This window comes from Loxodonta africana, chromosome 11 (assembly GCF_030014295.1).
Source record: "Loxodonta africana isolate mLoxAfr1 chromosome 11, mLoxAfr1.hap2, whole genome shotgun sequence".
Lineage (NCBI taxonomy): Eukaryota > Metazoa > Chordata > Mammalia > Proboscidea > Elephantidae > Loxodonta > Loxodonta africana.
The window spans coordinates 60,619,584-60,637,416 of record NC_087352.1 but is presented as its reverse complement, the minus strand read 5'-3'; the positions used below and the strand labels follow the sequence as shown (position 1 = coordinate 60,637,416).

The 17,833-nt window shown below is 43.5% G+C and overlaps 1 protein-coding gene across 2 annotated transcripts in view; it reads right to left on the bottom strand.

The window, feature by feature from the left end:
- Positions 1 to 17,833, bottom strand: part of LOXHD1 (lipoxygenase homology PLAT domains 1) — a 169,046-nt gene that overhangs the window by 109,749 nt on the left and 41,464 nt on the right. For both annotated transcript variants that reach the window (XM_064294569.1, XM_064294570.1), the window contains exons 5-8: positions 15,580 to 15,678; positions 9,625 to 9,773; positions 4,520 to 4,643; positions 1,299 to 1,549 (exon numbers count right to left, since the gene is read on the bottom strand). In XM_064294569.1, coding sequence (XP_064150639.1) covers positions 1,299 to 1,549; positions 4,520 to 4,643; positions 9,625 to 9,773; positions 15,580 to 15,678 — 623 coding nt within the window. The remainder of the gene's footprint in view (positions 1 to 1,298; positions 1,550 to 4,519; positions 4,644 to 9,624; positions 9,774 to 15,579; positions 15,679 to 17,833) is intronic.

The following is a 17,833-nucleotide window of genomic DNA, read 5'->3' as shown; positions in this document are numbered from 1 at the left end:
ATATACATAGACAAAATTCCTAATAGTGTAATATGCCCTTTTGGAGAGTGCGGTGAGATTAATTACTTTTGTGTGTGGTCTTTCTAGCCATGGTCTTGTAACTCTCACCCAGGTGATTGGGCAGGACTGTGTAATAAGGTAATTGTGGCCCACCAAGGGGATTGGTCAGTTTTGCCTTAAAAGAGAGCCAATTCTGGAGCAGAGAGGAGGATCCTACCATCACCAAGGAAGAACAGCCAGGAATGGAGAACATCCTTTGGACCCAGGATCCCTGCTGACAAGCTTCTAGAAGCAATAGACAGAGAGAGAGAGAGCAAGCTGTAACCCTGAAGATGGTGAGAAGCAGTGCCGGGAGGCAGCTAGCAGCAGAGACCGGCAACAGAAGAAGGCACAGCGGCCTTCCTGGCCCATGGAGAGAGAAAGGTGAGTGCCTCTGGGGTAAGGCCTAGGGCCAGAGAGAGGCATGCCTTTGAGCACATTGGGAAGACGGTCCTGATGAAAGAACTATATCCTAAGTGTTCCGGAGCCTGAATTGTAACTGCTACTTCCCTTATAATAAACCCCGTAAACATGAGCACGGTCTTTGAGTTCTGTGTAGCCATTGCAATGAATTATTAAACCCAGCAGAGAAGTGGTAAGTGCTGTGTGCGGGACAGTTGGTGTTAGAATTAGTAAAGATGGTGGAGAGGGGAGGCTTCTCTGCCTCATGGGAATCAGCCTTTTGCTGTTGATCTTGATTCTCCTTCCCCTTTGTGGGGTTGGAGGAAATCAGACACTGCCCCCACACCATTTTTACAGGGAGAAAGGAATACATGATGGGGAGGGACAGAGGACTTTCAAAACACTGGGAATATTCTATTTCTTAAACAGATGGTAGATAAAATGGAGGTTTATTTTCATCACCCTCTATATCTCACTTGTATTTTTTTTTACTATATCTCACTCGTATTATGTATGTTCCTTAAAGTATAAGTATCCCACAATAAAACATATTTTTACAAATACTTGCTGATTGGGAGATTTATAAACTGAGATTAAGTTCCACACCAGGAATCAGGCTGGTCTATAAGCACTGATAATCTACCTGTGTCTGGTATGTAAAGAACAGCCTCTATTCCTGCCCACCAGTAAGACAAGATAGACGGACATTTTATCACCCACAGTACCCAAAGAAAGGAACCACCCATGTGCTCTGTAACTGGCCCAAAGGAGGAAGCAGGATTCAAGTTAGAGCTTATATTTGCAAGTGAAGGAAGAGAGGGGTTGAGTGGGAAGTCTCCAGGTGGGACATCCCTTACCTTCTCACAGTACCAGCCTCTGTTGACACCCTCGTTACCATGCCCGATGGAGACCCTACTCAGGGGGCTGAGGAGGACAGCCAAATCGATGTGGAAAATGTCTGTGCGGCCGCAGTCAAACACACCACCCTCCAGGAAGATCTTCCCGCTGTTCTTGTTCCCTCTGGCCCCGTACATGACCAAGTAGATTTTGGATTTTGTCCCAGCTCCCCGGACATCCCCAGTGAACACAGTGACAACATACGTGATAGCTGGTGTGGGAACAACAGGGGAAGGAGAGGGTTTAAGGTGAGCCACATCAAAATATCCCCCACCCCTGCCCCTTCCTCCTTTCCCTGGGTACAGCGACCCCTAAGGCCCTCCCTCTTCCACATTTCCTCATCCGCTTCATGCCTTCCCCCAGGTGACCTCCAATGTCCCTCTCAACCTCGCTCTCTCTCTCAAGAGTTTGTGTCAGTGGATGTGAGTTTGGGAGTAAACTGCGTGTATTATTGCAGGAAGCTGTTAGCCCTGATTACATGAAACTAACAAAGAGGGGGAATTTGTGGTTTTTTTTTTAATAGTAGTATTATTAATGTTAATTACCATATGTATATTATTAATAGCTGTTGGGTGAATCCTGTTGTGTCTAATCTAATTATAATAGTCAACTCCATTAATGGAAATTTATATTCAGGGCTATCTGATTCATTTAGCCTGCTCTTTTGCCGATAACATAAAAACATAATTTTTAATAGAGGTCACTAAGGTCCTCCTACATCACCTGATCAGATGAGGTGGGAAGATTGGAGGAGGGAAGGAATAGTGTAGGTTGGACCATTTTGGGTTTTGATCAGTCAGGGGGGATATGAGGACATGGAATTCTGGGGGAGAGCCAGCAGGAAAAGGTTAAACTCTAAGATGGGACAGAAAGTAAAGAAAGCACCAAAGGGGAAATGCTGCTAAGGTCCACCCTGCATTTCTTCATTCCATCCCATAGTCTAAGGCCATTCTCACTTTAAGCCTTGTCAAGTCCTCCAACCCATACCCTCATCCCCTGACCCCAGAGAAACAAAATCCCAAACTTCTTTGAGAGATTGCACAGGCAACTACATGAATGCACACATTTCCACCTTCTTTTGTTCAACCGGCATTTATTAAGTGCTTACTATATGCCAGGCCTTAGGGAGAATATGAGAGGAAAAGGAATCTGTTCAGTAAGAGCGGGTCTCTAGCTTCATTCTCCTGAGACGCGTGTGGACGGATTGTGCTCTCAGGCAGATGCCGCACTGTGGTCTGGCTTCTAAGCAATCCCCAGCCGCTGACTGCCATGTCTCCTTTTCTTCCACCACTGAGAGGCCAGTAATGGTAACATGGCCAAAGAGATCATGTTACATCTCTTCTAATATATGTTTTTCAGTAAATAACTTTTAAACTTTAGTTACAAATATGACACACCTCACAATGATCAGGCCAGGCAGAGGTGCCACATGCTGAAGTTGAAAAGTGCTGGAACAGAGGAGCAGTTAGTCCTGTAAACATAGCCATAAACATCAGCCCAAGTGTCTGGAGCAAAAGAAGGGAAAAGTGACCTGACCAGAGGAGGTAGGGAGTCCCTGCATGGTGCAAACGGATAATGTGCTCAGCTGCTAACCAGTAGGTCTACCCAGGGGTACCTGGGAAGAAAGGCCTGGCGATCTACTTCCCCCAGATCAGCCATCGAAACCTTGTGGAGTGGAACCCAGATTTTCTGGAGCCATGAAGGATGGATGAACCCCTGAAACTATTGCCCTAATATAATCTTTAAACCTTAAACCAAAAATATCCCCTGAAGTCTTCTTAAAACCAAACAATAGTTTAGCTTAACTAATAAAGAATGTCTGCCTTGAGCACTGTGCTCTTATAAGACCTATCTGTACGGAATCAAACTGACAACAACAACTCAAAAGATTAGATAGGAACCTTAGGGGGCAGTGAGTTTGTTAATGGGGGAGGAACACCTTGGAAAGGAAGGGTGAGAATAGTTTTACAACCCAAAGAATGTAATCAGCATCACCAAATTGTGCCTGTAGAAAGTGCTGCATTGCTGTATGTTCTGCTGTGTATGTTCTCAACAACAACAAAAAGAAAAGAAATTACTAAAAAAGAAAACCCTATAGAGCACGTCTCTACTCTGACACGCACCGGGTCCCCATGAATCAGAGTTTCCTCCACGGTAACTGGAAAGAGAAGGTAGGGAGGGCTCAGAGGAATGATTGAAAGCAGGAATTTGAGAAGGTGAAAGAAGAAAAATGGAATTACAAGCCGAGGAGAAAGCATGTCTCAGGATAAAGGAAGGCGAAGAGTAGAGTGAGAGCCAGGGGAGGGGAGAAAGGAGGTGAGAGGGAGCAGCGGGGGGTGGGGGGGAGCAGAAGGGCTGTGGATACAGGAAAGAGTGGAAGATGTGGGGATACGGTGGACGGAGAAGGAGGGAGTGTGGAAGCCATGGGAGAAGGGGTATTGGAAAGGTGCTGGTCTGGTGAGCTGTGCAGAGGCGAGCCACAGGAGGTTCTGCAGCAGAGCACATTCCCAGATGGTCACCACATCAAAGCTGATTTTCTGGAGCATCAGTGACCATGCCTGCACACCGAGTTGGAGATTTTCACTGGAATGCCGTAGAGCTCTACAGGGTTGCTACGAGTCACAATCAACTCGATGGCACACAAAAACAACATAGGAGGCAGAGCAAACCCTGGATCTATCACTTACTAGCTATGAGACCTTGGACAGGTCTCTTAACTTCTATGTGCCTCAGTTTTCTCATCTGTGAAATGGGGACAACAGTTCTACATTATAGGGTTTTTATGAGGATGAAAGGAAATGCATTGGGTCAGGTGCCTAGGAGAGGGCCTGATATACAGTAATGCTCAATATTAGGAAGAGTTAAGAGTAAATCAACATCCTCATAAATGTCCACCGTTATCAGGAGTCAACACATGGCTCAGGGTTCCCTTCATCCTATGAATAACTTCTTTTGCCCCGGGCAGTTAGTGTCTCCTTGGGGACGTTTCTGAATCTCCCCTGACATCAGCAGAGCCCCAGGCTCTAGTTCAGAGGAAGAGGACATTTTCAGGAGCAGGGAGAATGTTATGTGTAGACACTGCTGGCTTCAGCTTGACCTTGGGCCTTCAGGTCCACACATGAGAACACCGACCCTCAGTAGAAATACTAGCCAATTCACCTGCCCTTTTATTCAGTTCTACCTGTGGTCTCCACACCACCCACTAAGATATCCCTTTGGATTTTGCCATCATCTTCATCCAAGGCCAGCCACCGGTTAAGAGGGAAATCATATTTTCTTTTGTTTCCAATATCTTCAATGATAATCTGAGAAGGGGAAGAGAGAAAGGAATGCTGTTGAGTGTCCTTGAGGGCACACCTGGTGACCCAATCTGATCCCTCCATCACTTGAGTGTCCTCTCAGAATACACGCTCATGCTTATCACGAGGACGTACCTGTCAGCAGGAAAACCCTGCAAAACATTAAAACTCACATAAGGATGGCCAATAACTGCCTCCTGTTTGAGTGAATGGGCTACTACTCCCACCACTCCTGCAGATCGTTCCGAACTGAAAGCAAGAATATGCTGAATGAAATAAGTCAGTCACAAAAGGACAAATACTAACTATGTGCTCTCACTAATATGAAATACCTAGAATAGGCAAGTGTATAGAGATCAGAATCTAGTAGGGGTTACCAGGGGCAGGAGGGAGGAAAAAAGGGGGAAGCATTGTTTAGAAAGCATTTAGTGAAGAAAAATTTGGCAACAAGTATTGCCGATGGTTGCACAACATGTTCGATGTAATTGGATTCACAGAATTAATTGTACACATGAAAACTGTTGAATTGGTAAATGTGTTATCTATATTTTCACAATAAGAAGTGAATAAAAATGAAAAAAAAGTAACTTGGCAGAACATTCCTTGTGAGGCTGGAGCATGAGAACTGGAAGCTGGATTTGCAAACTGCAACAAGATCATCACCTTCCTCACCTGCTGAAGGGGGGGACTCTACCCTTATTGCTGAGAAGCGGAGCCCATGCAGGGGAGCTGTAAGCTCCAATCAGGCAGAGATAATTCGAGGTTCTGGTGCTCAGGCCAGAAAATGTCAGGTACCTTCAGTGAGGCTGAGTGGATTGGCCATCTCTGAAGCTCCCTTGAATGGCTCACGTGGATCTAAGTTGGGTAGGCTGAAATGAGTGTGCTCTCCAGGGTTCACCAGGGAGCTGAGGCATCCATGGAAATGTGCTGGGAAGACCCAACTGAGAACTCCCTCTAAGATAAGCAGAACTCTTAATAACTCAAACACATTGTACTGGCAGAAGCATCCGGTGATAGACAAGGGTGACTTCAAAAGTAAAAATGTCTGCCAAAGTGTTGCCAAGACTGCCCAAGAGAGAGGGTTTCTGATTTTCAATAAAAGATTCATTTTCTAAGACAAAAGGTTCTGAGATATGGAAACAAGACATACTCACCTGTTCTCATCAAGCAGCTTCTGGGCTGAGATCTGGACTCCTGATACACCCACCCCAGGCAGGAGCTGGTGGCCCAAGCCAGTGACCAGCATCAACTGTTCCACCAGGGTTCTGTCCCCAGATAAATTGACATTTAGGCTCTGGTTTATAAGTCACTCCCTTGTGAGTTTGGTTGATGTGAATCAGCTCCCCAGAGCCTGCTGATTCAATTGAGTTTCTGCACTTTTAACATTGAGTGTGTGGGGACCACTGTGACACTTCCTGGGGTTGGGGGAGTGTGTAGAGATTCTGCCAGGGAAGTCCAGTCTCATCTGCACAGGAAGGAGGATCTATCTTCCATTTCTCTGTGTCTTTCATCTCCCAGGGTTGGGGTGGGGGGTTAGGGAGTCCTTGCCAAGGGTCTAAGCCAAGCTGCAATCTGCCTCATAGCCCCCTTCCTCTGACTCTCACGGCATTGAGAAAGCGAGGCAATGAAGGAAAGTGCTTTGTTTATCAGATAAGCTGTCCAGTCTACTAGTAACTCAGCACCCTTGCCTAATATTGTTCACAGACTAATGTGCCAGCCGTGGTTTCAAGAACAAGAAATACCCACCCTCAAAGCTTAAAGCCAACAACAAAAACAACAACAAAACACAAACCCGTTGCCATTGAGTTGATTCAACTTATAGCGACCCCACAGAACGGAGTAGAACTGCCTCATAGGGTTTCCAAGGAATGGCTGGTGGATTCAAACTGCCGACCTTTTGGTTAGCAGCTGAGCTCTTAACCACTGCACCACCAGGGTTCCAAAAAACTTAAAGAGATGACATAAATAAAGGGTCTAGTATCAGCTTGGCACCTGATGAAAGTTCCCGACCAGAGTTATGAGGTTTAGTTAATCTGAGCAATCAATCAAATAACTTACCAGCTGCTCCCCTGGAGAAAGATGTGGTAGTCTGTCTCTGTAAAGATTACAGCCTAGGAAACCCTATGGGACAGTTCTCGAAGACACACAACAATAATAGCATGCATCAGATAGAAAAGGCTCATAGTGTCCAGGGAAATTAAAAACAAAAACAACAGAAGGGAAGAAAGGAAAGGGAGAGGGGAGGAAGGAGGAAAAGGGGAGTAAATGACCCTAGGCCCTACTCTAGGTGCTGTCTGACAGATTTTTTAATTGCCTATATAAAGAAAAAAATCCTGCAAACATCCCGATAGAAAAGAATAGATTACCCAGATTAGCAAAAGTCAGGTTGGCCTCAACATCAAATTTCAGAAGGCAGCAGAACAACATTTACAAAGTATTAAAGGAAAATTGTTCTCACCCTTAGATTTCACACCAAGCCAAGCTGCCCTCCAAGTGTGAAGGTGACAGAAGGGCATATTTTGGCATGGGAACCCCCCTCCTTCATGAAGCCTCCCCAAGAGAACAGTAGGTGAGTGAGTTCCATGTGACCAGGAAGGACCCTGAGCTCAAGAAGCAGGTAACTCGCCCGAGGTGTGCAACTACAGGGCCATACCCAGGCCCTCAGGCACCATTTGTAATTCCTTCCACTAAGCCTGTGTTCTCACTCAGACTATCTGCTTTCCAGGGTGGAGGAACTGGGCTTCAAGCTACCTTCTCTGTGCCCCATGCTAACTGAGGTCTTAAAACCTGTCTGCCCCTTCTCTCTCCTGTGCCCTGTTGAATAGAAAACCACCCTGAAGACAGGCCTATGTGTTGGATATTTGGTATCTGGACTTCTGTCCCACATCTTCTCAAATCAGACAGTCCTGGGACCCTCCTGGGTCCCCGTTCAGGGCCACGGTGGTTATTCCTAGGGCCAGGCAAGCCCCCTCCTTTCCAAAGGAACATTGGCCATTCACCACCTCATTGATTCAGAGCCCAGTCCCTTCCCAAGCACTGGGACTTTCAGGCTGTTTATGGAGAGACATGTGGCAGACACTCTAGGATGCTCCCTCAACGCTCTTTCCCAATCATCTTCTCCCCAGCCTACTTCTACTATAAAGACTGGAAAGTTAACCACTTGATTTCCCAGTCTCTACTGCAGCTAGGGTGACCATCTGACACATTTCTTGTCAATGAAATGTAGGCAGAAGCTCAAGGGAGGGCTTTGCTTCTCTCAATGTAAGGCAAGGCTTGCCAGAAAAGTGTCTTTATTCTCTTTGGTCTTCCCTTTCTTCCCATCAGGAACACAAATAAGATACCTCAAGGTACAGCAGCCATCATGTGATCATGAGGCAATAAGTTCGAGGATGAGAGAGCCACAGAGCTTAGGATGGTGACACAGAAAGAGAGGATTCCCTTTTAAGCAATAAGGCCATTTAAACACATTTTTTCAAAAATATCTTTCGAAATAGCTAGCTCAATTCACATAACATAGTTTATAAAGAAAATGTTCTACATTCTACCTTGGTGAGTAGCGTCTGGGCTTTTAAAAGCCTGTGAGTGGCCATCTAAGATACTCCACTGGTCTCACCTCTTCGGAAGCAAGTGGGAATGAAGAAAACTAAAGATACAAGGGAAAGATTAGTCTAAAGGACTAATGGACCAAAACTACCACAACCTCCACCAGACTGAGTCCAGTACAACTAGATGGTGCCTGGCTACCACACTGTCTGCTCTGACAGGGATCACAATAGAGGGTCCCAGACAGAGCTAGAGAAAAATGTAGAATAAAATCCTAACTCACGAAAGAAGACCAGACTTAGTGGCCTGACAGAGACTGGAAAAACCCTGAGGTATGGCTCTCATACACCCTTTTAAGTCAGTAATGAAGTCGCTCCTGAGGTTCACCCTTCAGCCAAAGATTAGACAGGCCCATAAAACAAAATGAGACTAAAGGGGTACACCAACCCAGGCGCAGGGACTAGAAGGCAGGAGGGGACAGGGAACCCAAGGTCGAGAAGGGAGAGTGTTGACATGTTGTGGGTTGTTAACCAATGTCATAAAACAATATGTGTACTAACTGCTTAGTGAGAAGCCAGTTTGTTCTGTAAACCCTTATCTAAAGTACAATTAAAAAAAAATCCTAAAAAAAAAGGAATTCCCACAGTAAAACATATATATATGTATCTTTCAAAATACATCACATAGTAACATTTTATTATCATTCTGTGATGAAATATGCTGATGTCCTCAAGACCTAGGGAAATACATGCTAAGGACTGGTTGCTTATTTTCTAAATGGCCTCACACTTCTTTGAATTTTAATATTTTTTCTGCTCTTTATATCTTTTCTGACTTCCCCCCTTCTCAGTGAATCTACCTACCACAGTACCTTAGTCCCCTGTTAAGTTTCAGCCATAGGTTTAAAGTTACAGGTATCAAGTTTGCTATAGGGGATAGTATGTACTGTATTTTTATAAAAATAATGTGTGCCTTCTACTTTCTTTTTTCTACTTCCTTTTGCCAACCACGCCCTCCCCCGCCCTACGAGGTATTTTCAGAAGTGCACTACGCCAATTTTTTTAGCATGCTTACAGATATACCACATGGTAGGGAGGGCGCGGTTGGCAAACAAACATTGAAAATGCACATTATTTGCATAAAAATACTGTAAGCTCTTGGGAGGAAGAGGTTCTAGTGGGCCAGAGATGGGGAAACTTCATGGTGGAGGCTTGAAGGATGATTAGGCCCTGCTAGGTTGGGATGAGCGAACTGGACATTCTAAGAACACGAGCAAAGTCTTACAGCTACGAGGAGGACAACATGATTGTCCAGGGGGCTAAGGTAGAAGAGTAAAGTCAGATAGGCCTAGGGCGGGAAGTTGGAGCTGAAACATAACTCTCTGAAGAGTCAGAATCACCCCCCCCCAGGGCCACAGGGACCGTAGACAGGCGGCTGAACCCACCTTGGACAGGAACCAGCCTGGAGACCCCCCCTTGTTGTTGTGGCCAACATTGATCTTCATCAGCTGCCCCAAATCTGGGGCATCCAGTGTGAACTTGTCTTCTGCTCCCTTTTCAAAGTTGTTCTTTTCATTTTCCAGCCTACGCTCCCCTGTATGCACAGACACACAAGAAAATTACAAAGGAGACAAGTAGAGAAGAAAGAAACAATGCCAAGTCCTATTGGACCCCAGCCATGCCAGGAAAGGGGCTAATGCTTCTGTAGTCATGCAACTTAAAAACCTCAAGCCCAAGGGCCAAAGTCCCTCTCCTGAGTCTGTGGTCTTGTCCTGCAAGATCCTTCTGGGATGCACCTGAATGTGACAGCAAACAAGGCCTTGCACACACGCTGCTGCTCTTGTCTCTGTGTCTTTCCCCCAGATAAATGCTGTTCTAGGTTATCATAGTGGAACAAACAGTTAAGCGCTCAACTACTGGCCAGAAGGTTGGCAGTTCAAACCCACCCAAAAGCACCTCAGAAGACAGGTCTGGCGATCTCCTTCTAAAAGTTCACAGCCTTGAAAACCCTACAAAGCAGGTCTACTCTGCATACATGGGGCTGCCATGAGTTGGAATCGACTGGATGGCAACTAACAACAACAAGGAGTTGTTATTGATTTGTTAGGTGCCATCGAGTTGGTTCCAACTCATGGTGGCGTCATGTATAACAGAACAGAACGTTGCCTGGTCCTGTGTCATCCTCACAACAGTATATATGTTTGAGCTCATTGTTGCAGCCACTGTGTCAATCCATCTCTCTGAGGGCTTTTCTCTTTTTCTCTCACCCTCTACTTTACCAAGCATAATGTCCTTCTCCAGGGATTGGTCCCCTCCTGATAACATGTCCAAAGTAAGGGAGACAAAGTCTGGCTCTCTCCCTTCTAAGAAGCATTCTGGCTGAACTTCCAAGACAGATTTGTTCATTCTTCTGGCAGTCCATGGTATATTCAATATTCTGTGCCAACACCATAATTCAAGTGCATCGGTTCTTCTTCCATCCTCCTTTTTCATCATCCAGCTTTCGCATGTATATGAGGTGATTGAAAACACCAATGGTGTTTATAATGTATATAATGTGTGTTACCAGATTATTCACATTATCATTTCTTCCTCAATTAATTTCTTAAAAATATGCTTTCTAATTTCTAAATAGGGAGGCGAAGGTTAGAGTTTCTTCTAATATTATTGTCTTATGATTAAAAACGTCTGTATGTCATTGATACATCTGAGCTTGTTAAGACTGCTTCATGGTCTAGGATGTAGTCAGTTTTTACTAACTTTCCATTATATGCTTGGAAAGAATGTGTGTTCTCTGCCAGCTGAATACAGGAATCTACCTATGTCCATTAGATCAAGCTTATTAACTGTGTAGTTAAATTCTTAGTCTTGCATACTAAATTGTTATCCATTTGACCCATCAGTTATTGAGAACGTTGTGTTAAAATCTCCCACTATGATTATGTATTTGTTAAGTTTCTCCCAAGAATTCTGTTAATTTTTGCTTCACATATTTTGGGAATATATTGTTAAGTGTATACAAGTTCAGAATTGTTATATCTTCCAGGTTAATTGTTGTTCCTTTTTTCGTTGTGTAAGATACTTTTATTTCTAACAAAGTTTTTTGTCTTAAAGTCTAATTTGTCAGATAGTAATATAGCTGTGCCACTTCTTTCTTATTGTTGATATTTTCCTGGTATCATGGATTGAACTGTGTCTCCTCAAAGTATCAGTCAACTTGGTTAGGTCATGTTTCACTTGTATGACTGTCTACCATTTTATCATCTGATGTGATTTCCCTATGTGTTATAAATTCTATCACTATGATGTAATAAGGTAGATTAGCAGCAGTTATATTGATGAGATCTACAAGATTAGGCAGTGTCTTAAACCAATCTCTTTTGAGCTATATAAGAGAGAAGTAAGCAGAAAGACATGGGGACCTCATACCACCAAGAAAGAATGCTGGGAGCAGAGCACATCCTTTGGACCAGAGGTTCCTGCGCTGAGATGCTCCCAGACCAAGTGAAGACTAATGCATCACAAGGACCTTCCTCCAGAGCCAACAGAGAGAGAAAGCCAGTGCCCTGAATTTGGGCTTCTGGCCTACTGGACTGTGAGAGAATAAACTTCTCTTTGTTAAAGCCATCCACTTGTGGTATTTCTGTTATAGCAGCACTAGATGACTAAGACCAAACCAAAAAAACCAAACCCACTGCTGTTGAGTCGATTCCGACCCACAGCGACCCTATAGGACAGAGTAGAACTGCCCCATTGAGTTTCCAAGGAGCGCCTGGCGGATTTGAACTGCCGACCTCTTGGTTAGAAGCCGTAGCACTTAACCAGTACGCCGCCAGGGTTTCCAGAGAAGACTAAGACACCTGGTATAATTTATTCCATCTATTTATTATTAGCCATTTTGTATCATATTTTTAAGCTGGGTTTTACTTGTTTTCATTGAATATGATAACATCTATCTTTAACTGAGTTTAGTTTATTCAATTTATTGTTGATTATTGACATATTATAATTTATTTTTATTGTCTTACTTTTTGCTACTTGCCATGCTTTTTCTTTACTTCTCTTTTCTTATTTTCTGCCTTTTATCGGACTGATTTTTTTTTTCTTTATTCCCTTTTATTCCTCTACTGGTTTATAAGTTATATATTTCTAATTTGGGTGGTTACTTTTACAATTTTAATATGCATAATTGACTTATTCAAGTCTAAATTTAATGAATATCTCTACCTTCCTTGTAGTGTGTGTCAGGGGGTGACAGACTGGGACCAAGGACCTTAGAATATTTTAACTCTCATTATCCACTTTCTTTCTCAAAGATTATTGTTATCTAGTGTTTGGGGGCCATCTTGAAATTAAACAGTATTATTAATTTTTTATAGTCAATGCTTACTTAGATTTGTCACACAGTTTTTTGTTTCATTTTGTTTTTTGCTCACCTTTGTTTCTTGTAGTTCACTCCTTTCTTCTGGGTACAATTTCTGTTTTCTTAAAGCGTATACTTTAGTGGTTATTTAAGCATGGGTCTATGAGTATTAAACCCTATTTCTCTTTGCATGGAAATGCACTGATTTTTCCCTTACTCTGGAATGATAGCTTAGCTTTGTATGGAATTCTAGATGGACATACAGTCTTGCTTAAGACACTGAAGATATTATCCATGGACTCATGACCTCTATAGGCTGATGATAGAAACCTGCTCATGTCTTAGACTGGGTTTTCTAGAGAAGAAAAACCGGTGAAGTGTGATTACATATATATATAGTATGTATGTATGTATGTATATGTGTATGTATGTGTATGTGTGTGTGTGTGTATGGAACCTTGGTGGCACAGTGGTTAAGAGCTCAGCTGTTAACCAAAAGGCCGGCGGTTCAAATCCACCCGTGGCTCCTTGGAAACCCTATGGGGCAGTTCTACTCTTCCCTTTAGGGTGACTATGAGTCGGAATCTACTCGGAAGCAACAGGTTTTTCTGGTATATATATATAGAGAGATATACACACACAGAGAGAGATTTATATCAAGGAAATGGCTCATGCAGTTGTAGAGGTTGGCAAGGCCCAAGTCCATGGGTCAGGCATCAGGCTGGAGGCTTCTCCTGATTCACATAGCTGCAGGGTCTGACAAACCCAAAATTGGCAGGTCAGACAGCAGGCTACTGGCTCGGGTCTCAAGAACTGGAGGTCACATAATGACAAGCCAAATGCAGGATCCAGAGCAGAGCAAAACCCAGCAAGCTTTGCCAGAAAGTCCATATATATTGGATGCAGGCCACACCCCCAAGGAAACTCCATTTCAGCTGACTGGCTGTTCATAGTAGATCTCATCATAGAGGTGGTTACATTGTATCAGATCTCATCATGGCTGTGATTACATCATTACATAGCTGCCAAACTACGTCTACATCATAACTGCCAAACAACTGAGAATCATGGCCCAGCCAGGCTGACACACACACCCTTAACCATCATAGCTATCAGCCTAATTATTGTTTTTAAAGAAGGTAATCTGCCAAATAGGGTTACTTTAAAGATTTTTCTCTTTGCCTTTGGTTTCATCACAATATATCTAAATGAAGATTTATTTTTATTCATCCTGTCAATGACTTATTTTTCTTCTTCAATCTGAGGATTCATATCTTTGGTCGATTCTGAAAAAGATTTAGCCATTATCTCTTTGAATATTTCCTCTCACCTATTCTCTATATTTTCTGTTCAACATCTATTGGAACTTCTTATTCTCCCCTCCATGTCCCATAACCTCTCATTTATATTTTCCAACCTTTTCTCTTTTTGTGGTACATCTGAGTAATTGCTTATATTTATCTTACAGTTTACTAATCACTGTTAAATTGTATCTAATTCTGCTGTTTAATTCATCTATTAAGTATTCATCTTTGGTAACTGTATTTTTCATTTCCTGTAATTCTGTTTTTTTTTTTTTTTATGTATATGTATTTTACCATATTTTCCATGGTCCCTTATTTTCTTCAATAGTTTCTTTCATGTCTTAAGTTAGTTTAAATACACTTACATTATAGCTTTTCTCAGCTTACTCCATTCAAGAATACTGAAATTCTTGTCAATTTTAATCTCATTGTTTGTTGTGCATTTTGGTGCTTGGTCATGGTGGATTAAGTCTTTTTGTGTTTTGTAGTTTTGGAAAGTGAACTCATCTTCGTTACTTATCTGTGGGGATCTCATGTAGTCTTACAAATGTTTCTGCCAAGCACCCAAGGGAACCAGTTTCTGTATGAGGGTTCCCAAATCACAACTGTAGTGTAAAATCAGACTTCAAGCCCACGTGTGATGTAGGCCCAAGGCACCAATTTTTCAATATATACATTTTAATCTAAAGACCTTGCAGAGATTCGTTTACTGTAGTAAAGAGCATATTTTTCTCGGTCTATCTCTTCATTGAATATATAGCCCTCAGGGTTCCTGGTTTTATGTCAGATTCTGATTATGAGTCTCTTGCCTCATGCAGGGCCAGGGCTTCATTATCTGACCCCAAATGAGTATGAAAACCCATCCTCTAGGTTACTGAGCATGAAAGTCCCTCTTTCCAAGAGCCATGGTGTCTATTTAGAGTTAACACTTTGGTTTTTATGTCTCTCTTCATTTATGACACCTGCGGATTTCCCTTTCTTTGTTCTAAGGTCAACAATGGATTTTGAATTCTTTAATATATTGTGTACAAAATTCATAGGTATCTTAGCTTTTCTGACTCCTATGTGAGTCCCCAAAATTGGTTGAAACAGGAGAAAACTTCCTTTCTCAGTCCCACTGGCCTGAACTTCTGCCAACACCTGCACCTGTGCCTGTGCCCTCAGTTCCTGTCTCACCTATGAGGTCAAGTCTAATTCTATCCCCAGCTCCATTCTGACCTGCCCCAAAGCACTGCATTGAACCAGGCTGTGTGAAGCTGCTTCTCAAAATATAACTCAAGATGGGCATGGAGCTGGGGTAGATGAAGAGAGTAAGTGAGAATGAGTTCCCTGGGGTTGTAGAGCCTGGGTCTGTTCATAGTCTAGGGATGCAGACAATTTTAATCAACCCCAAAACCAAGCATACCTTATTCTGACAGCACATCACACACATACATTTACAATACAAAATGGGTGCCCTGATGCCCAGGACAGGCCATGACAAACTACATCAAAGAAGAGGAGAGATGCTCAACAGAAGGGTCCCCAAGCTGCCTTCCTCCTCAGGTGGTTTCATCAAGCTCAACATATTCTCTCCTTTTCTACTGCCCTTTTCAAGTCCAAAACACTGACTTTTTTCATGAGCTTGAGCCCAGTACCAGACCCTCTTGTCTCTGCATGGATTGAAGGAAAAAAAACTCACTTAAAAGCAGTGCTGGGCATGGCTTGTGGAGAAAGGATTTCAAACCCATTACCTGTATCTCCATACTCTCCAAAGATATTGATGAAGACGTCAGCATCTGTCCCTGCACCAATTACATCACCAGTGTATACCTTGACTTCATACTTGTTACCTGGGAATGACGACACAGAAAGCCTTGGCTCAATTAAGGATCCTGAGGAGAGAACAATGGATGCCCCAAAGTAGTGACCACACTGTCTAACTCTTCCTTCCAGTAATGCATGAATTATCACCACTACTGTCCTAGTGGTGCAGTGGTTAACAGCTTGCCTACCAACAAAAAGTCAGTGGTTTGAATCCACCAGCCTTTCCTTAGAAACCTTATGGTACAGTTCTACTCTGTCCTATAGGGTCACTGTAAGTTGGAATCGACTCGACAGCAATGAGTTTGGTTTGTTTGTTTGTTCTCAATAACAGAGCAAGAAACCAGCCACCTGACAGTGGCTTCAAATAGTCATTGTTAAACTGTATGTCTGGCACAAATCACAGGTAGAGGAACCTTCTGTTTTCCTCTACTAACATGTTGCCTTGGGATAGTGAATCAGCCCACACCCTAGGTGCCACCCTGAACCAACTCACCAGCATATCTCCCACTGACTACTGAAATAGCCTCTGAGTCCACTGCATCTACTCTGCCCTCTCTAATCCTTTCTCCACACTGGAGCCACGGTGTAGAAATTCACTGGGAAAATTGGATTCTGCAGATGAAAATCAAACTTAAATGTAAATTGTCAAGGCCATAACCAATGCAAAAACTAGAGGCACTGATAATGGCCTCTTTAAAAAGACCTACACATACTTCCTGTATCTTTGCTCCACTCATCGAACAGAAGTTCATTCTCTGTAGCCCTCAAATGTCTCAGCCTTGGCTGTGGCCTCCAGTAGGGAAGGGACTCAAAGTCAACTTGACAACACAATGAACCCTGCCAAGGTCTCTCCACGTGGAACCTGCCTATGGTGAGGAACAAAGGGCAGGGGTTGGTACGTGTGGTCACAGAAGGGAGACTTTCCCAGATTTGGGGGGGACGCCAACAACTCTGGTGTAGAGGTTAAAAGCTTGGCTGCTAAGCAAAAGGTTGGCAGTTTGAATCCAGCAGCCGCTCCTTGGAAACCGTATGGGGCTGTTCTACTTTGTCTTATAGGGTTGTTATGCTTCAGAATTGACTCAACCAACAACTCCAAGGGCTAAGGCAACTCTCCCTTCCCTTTTCCCTTCCTGCAGTGGCCTTTTCTAACCGCCCCCGCCCTTTTTTTTTTAATGTAGCAGGATTCTTTTTTATAGATTTCTATGCCCAATATGTGAAATTGATAAAAATTAAATTTGGACCTCCAGAGTCCCAGCCCCCCGGCCCACCTCCTTCCTGAAGGTTGAGACAGTTGGCAGCACCACTTTTGCAGTCTTAGGCATTGTGCCTTCAGCTCATAGCCTGGCTGAGAGTGAGCAAGAAACAGATGGGAAAGAGGAGAAGGTCAAGTTGAGGAGGGGATAGCAAAGACTCCATCTACTTTCTTGAGCTAACTCAGGAGAAACAGGGTCTGGTGGTGAATTATGAGAATTGGTCTCCAAGCCAGCTCTAGGTTGGTCTGTGATTTACCCACTTTGTGTATTATCTGTTACGAAAATCTCTCTAGAACTGCTATCCCTCTGGCCTTTCCGCAAAGTGATACAAATGGCTAAGTGCTTGACTGCTAGCTGGAAGGTTGGCAGAGGTGCCACCCAGAGAGGCCTTGAAAGACAGGCCTGGCAATCTGCTTCCAAAAGGTCACAGCCTTAAAAATCCTATGGAGTGCAGTTCTACTCTGCACACATGGGGTCGCCATGAATTGGAATCAATTCCATGACAACTAAAAACAACAATACTACTGGCCTTTTTATACGGTGCCTTTGTGCAAATTTAAAAAAAGGAACCTCCCACCCCTAGAGTATGGCCCCTGGACACCCTTTTAACTCAGTACTGAAGTCATTCAAAAAGTTTGCCCTTCCGCCAAGGATTAAAACCAAAAACCAGACCTGTTGCTGTCAAGTTGATTCCGACTCGTAGCGACCCTATAGAACAGAGTAGAATTGCCCCATAGAGTTTCCAAGGAGCACCAGGTGGGTTTGAACTGCCAACCTTTTAGTTATGGGCCATAGCACTTAAGCACTACACCACCAGGGCTTCCACAGCCAAAGACAAAGATTAGACAGGTCTATAAAACAAATAGAGCGCTGGTGGTGCAGTGGCTAAGAGCTCAGGCTGCTAACCAAAAGGTCAGCAGTTCGAATC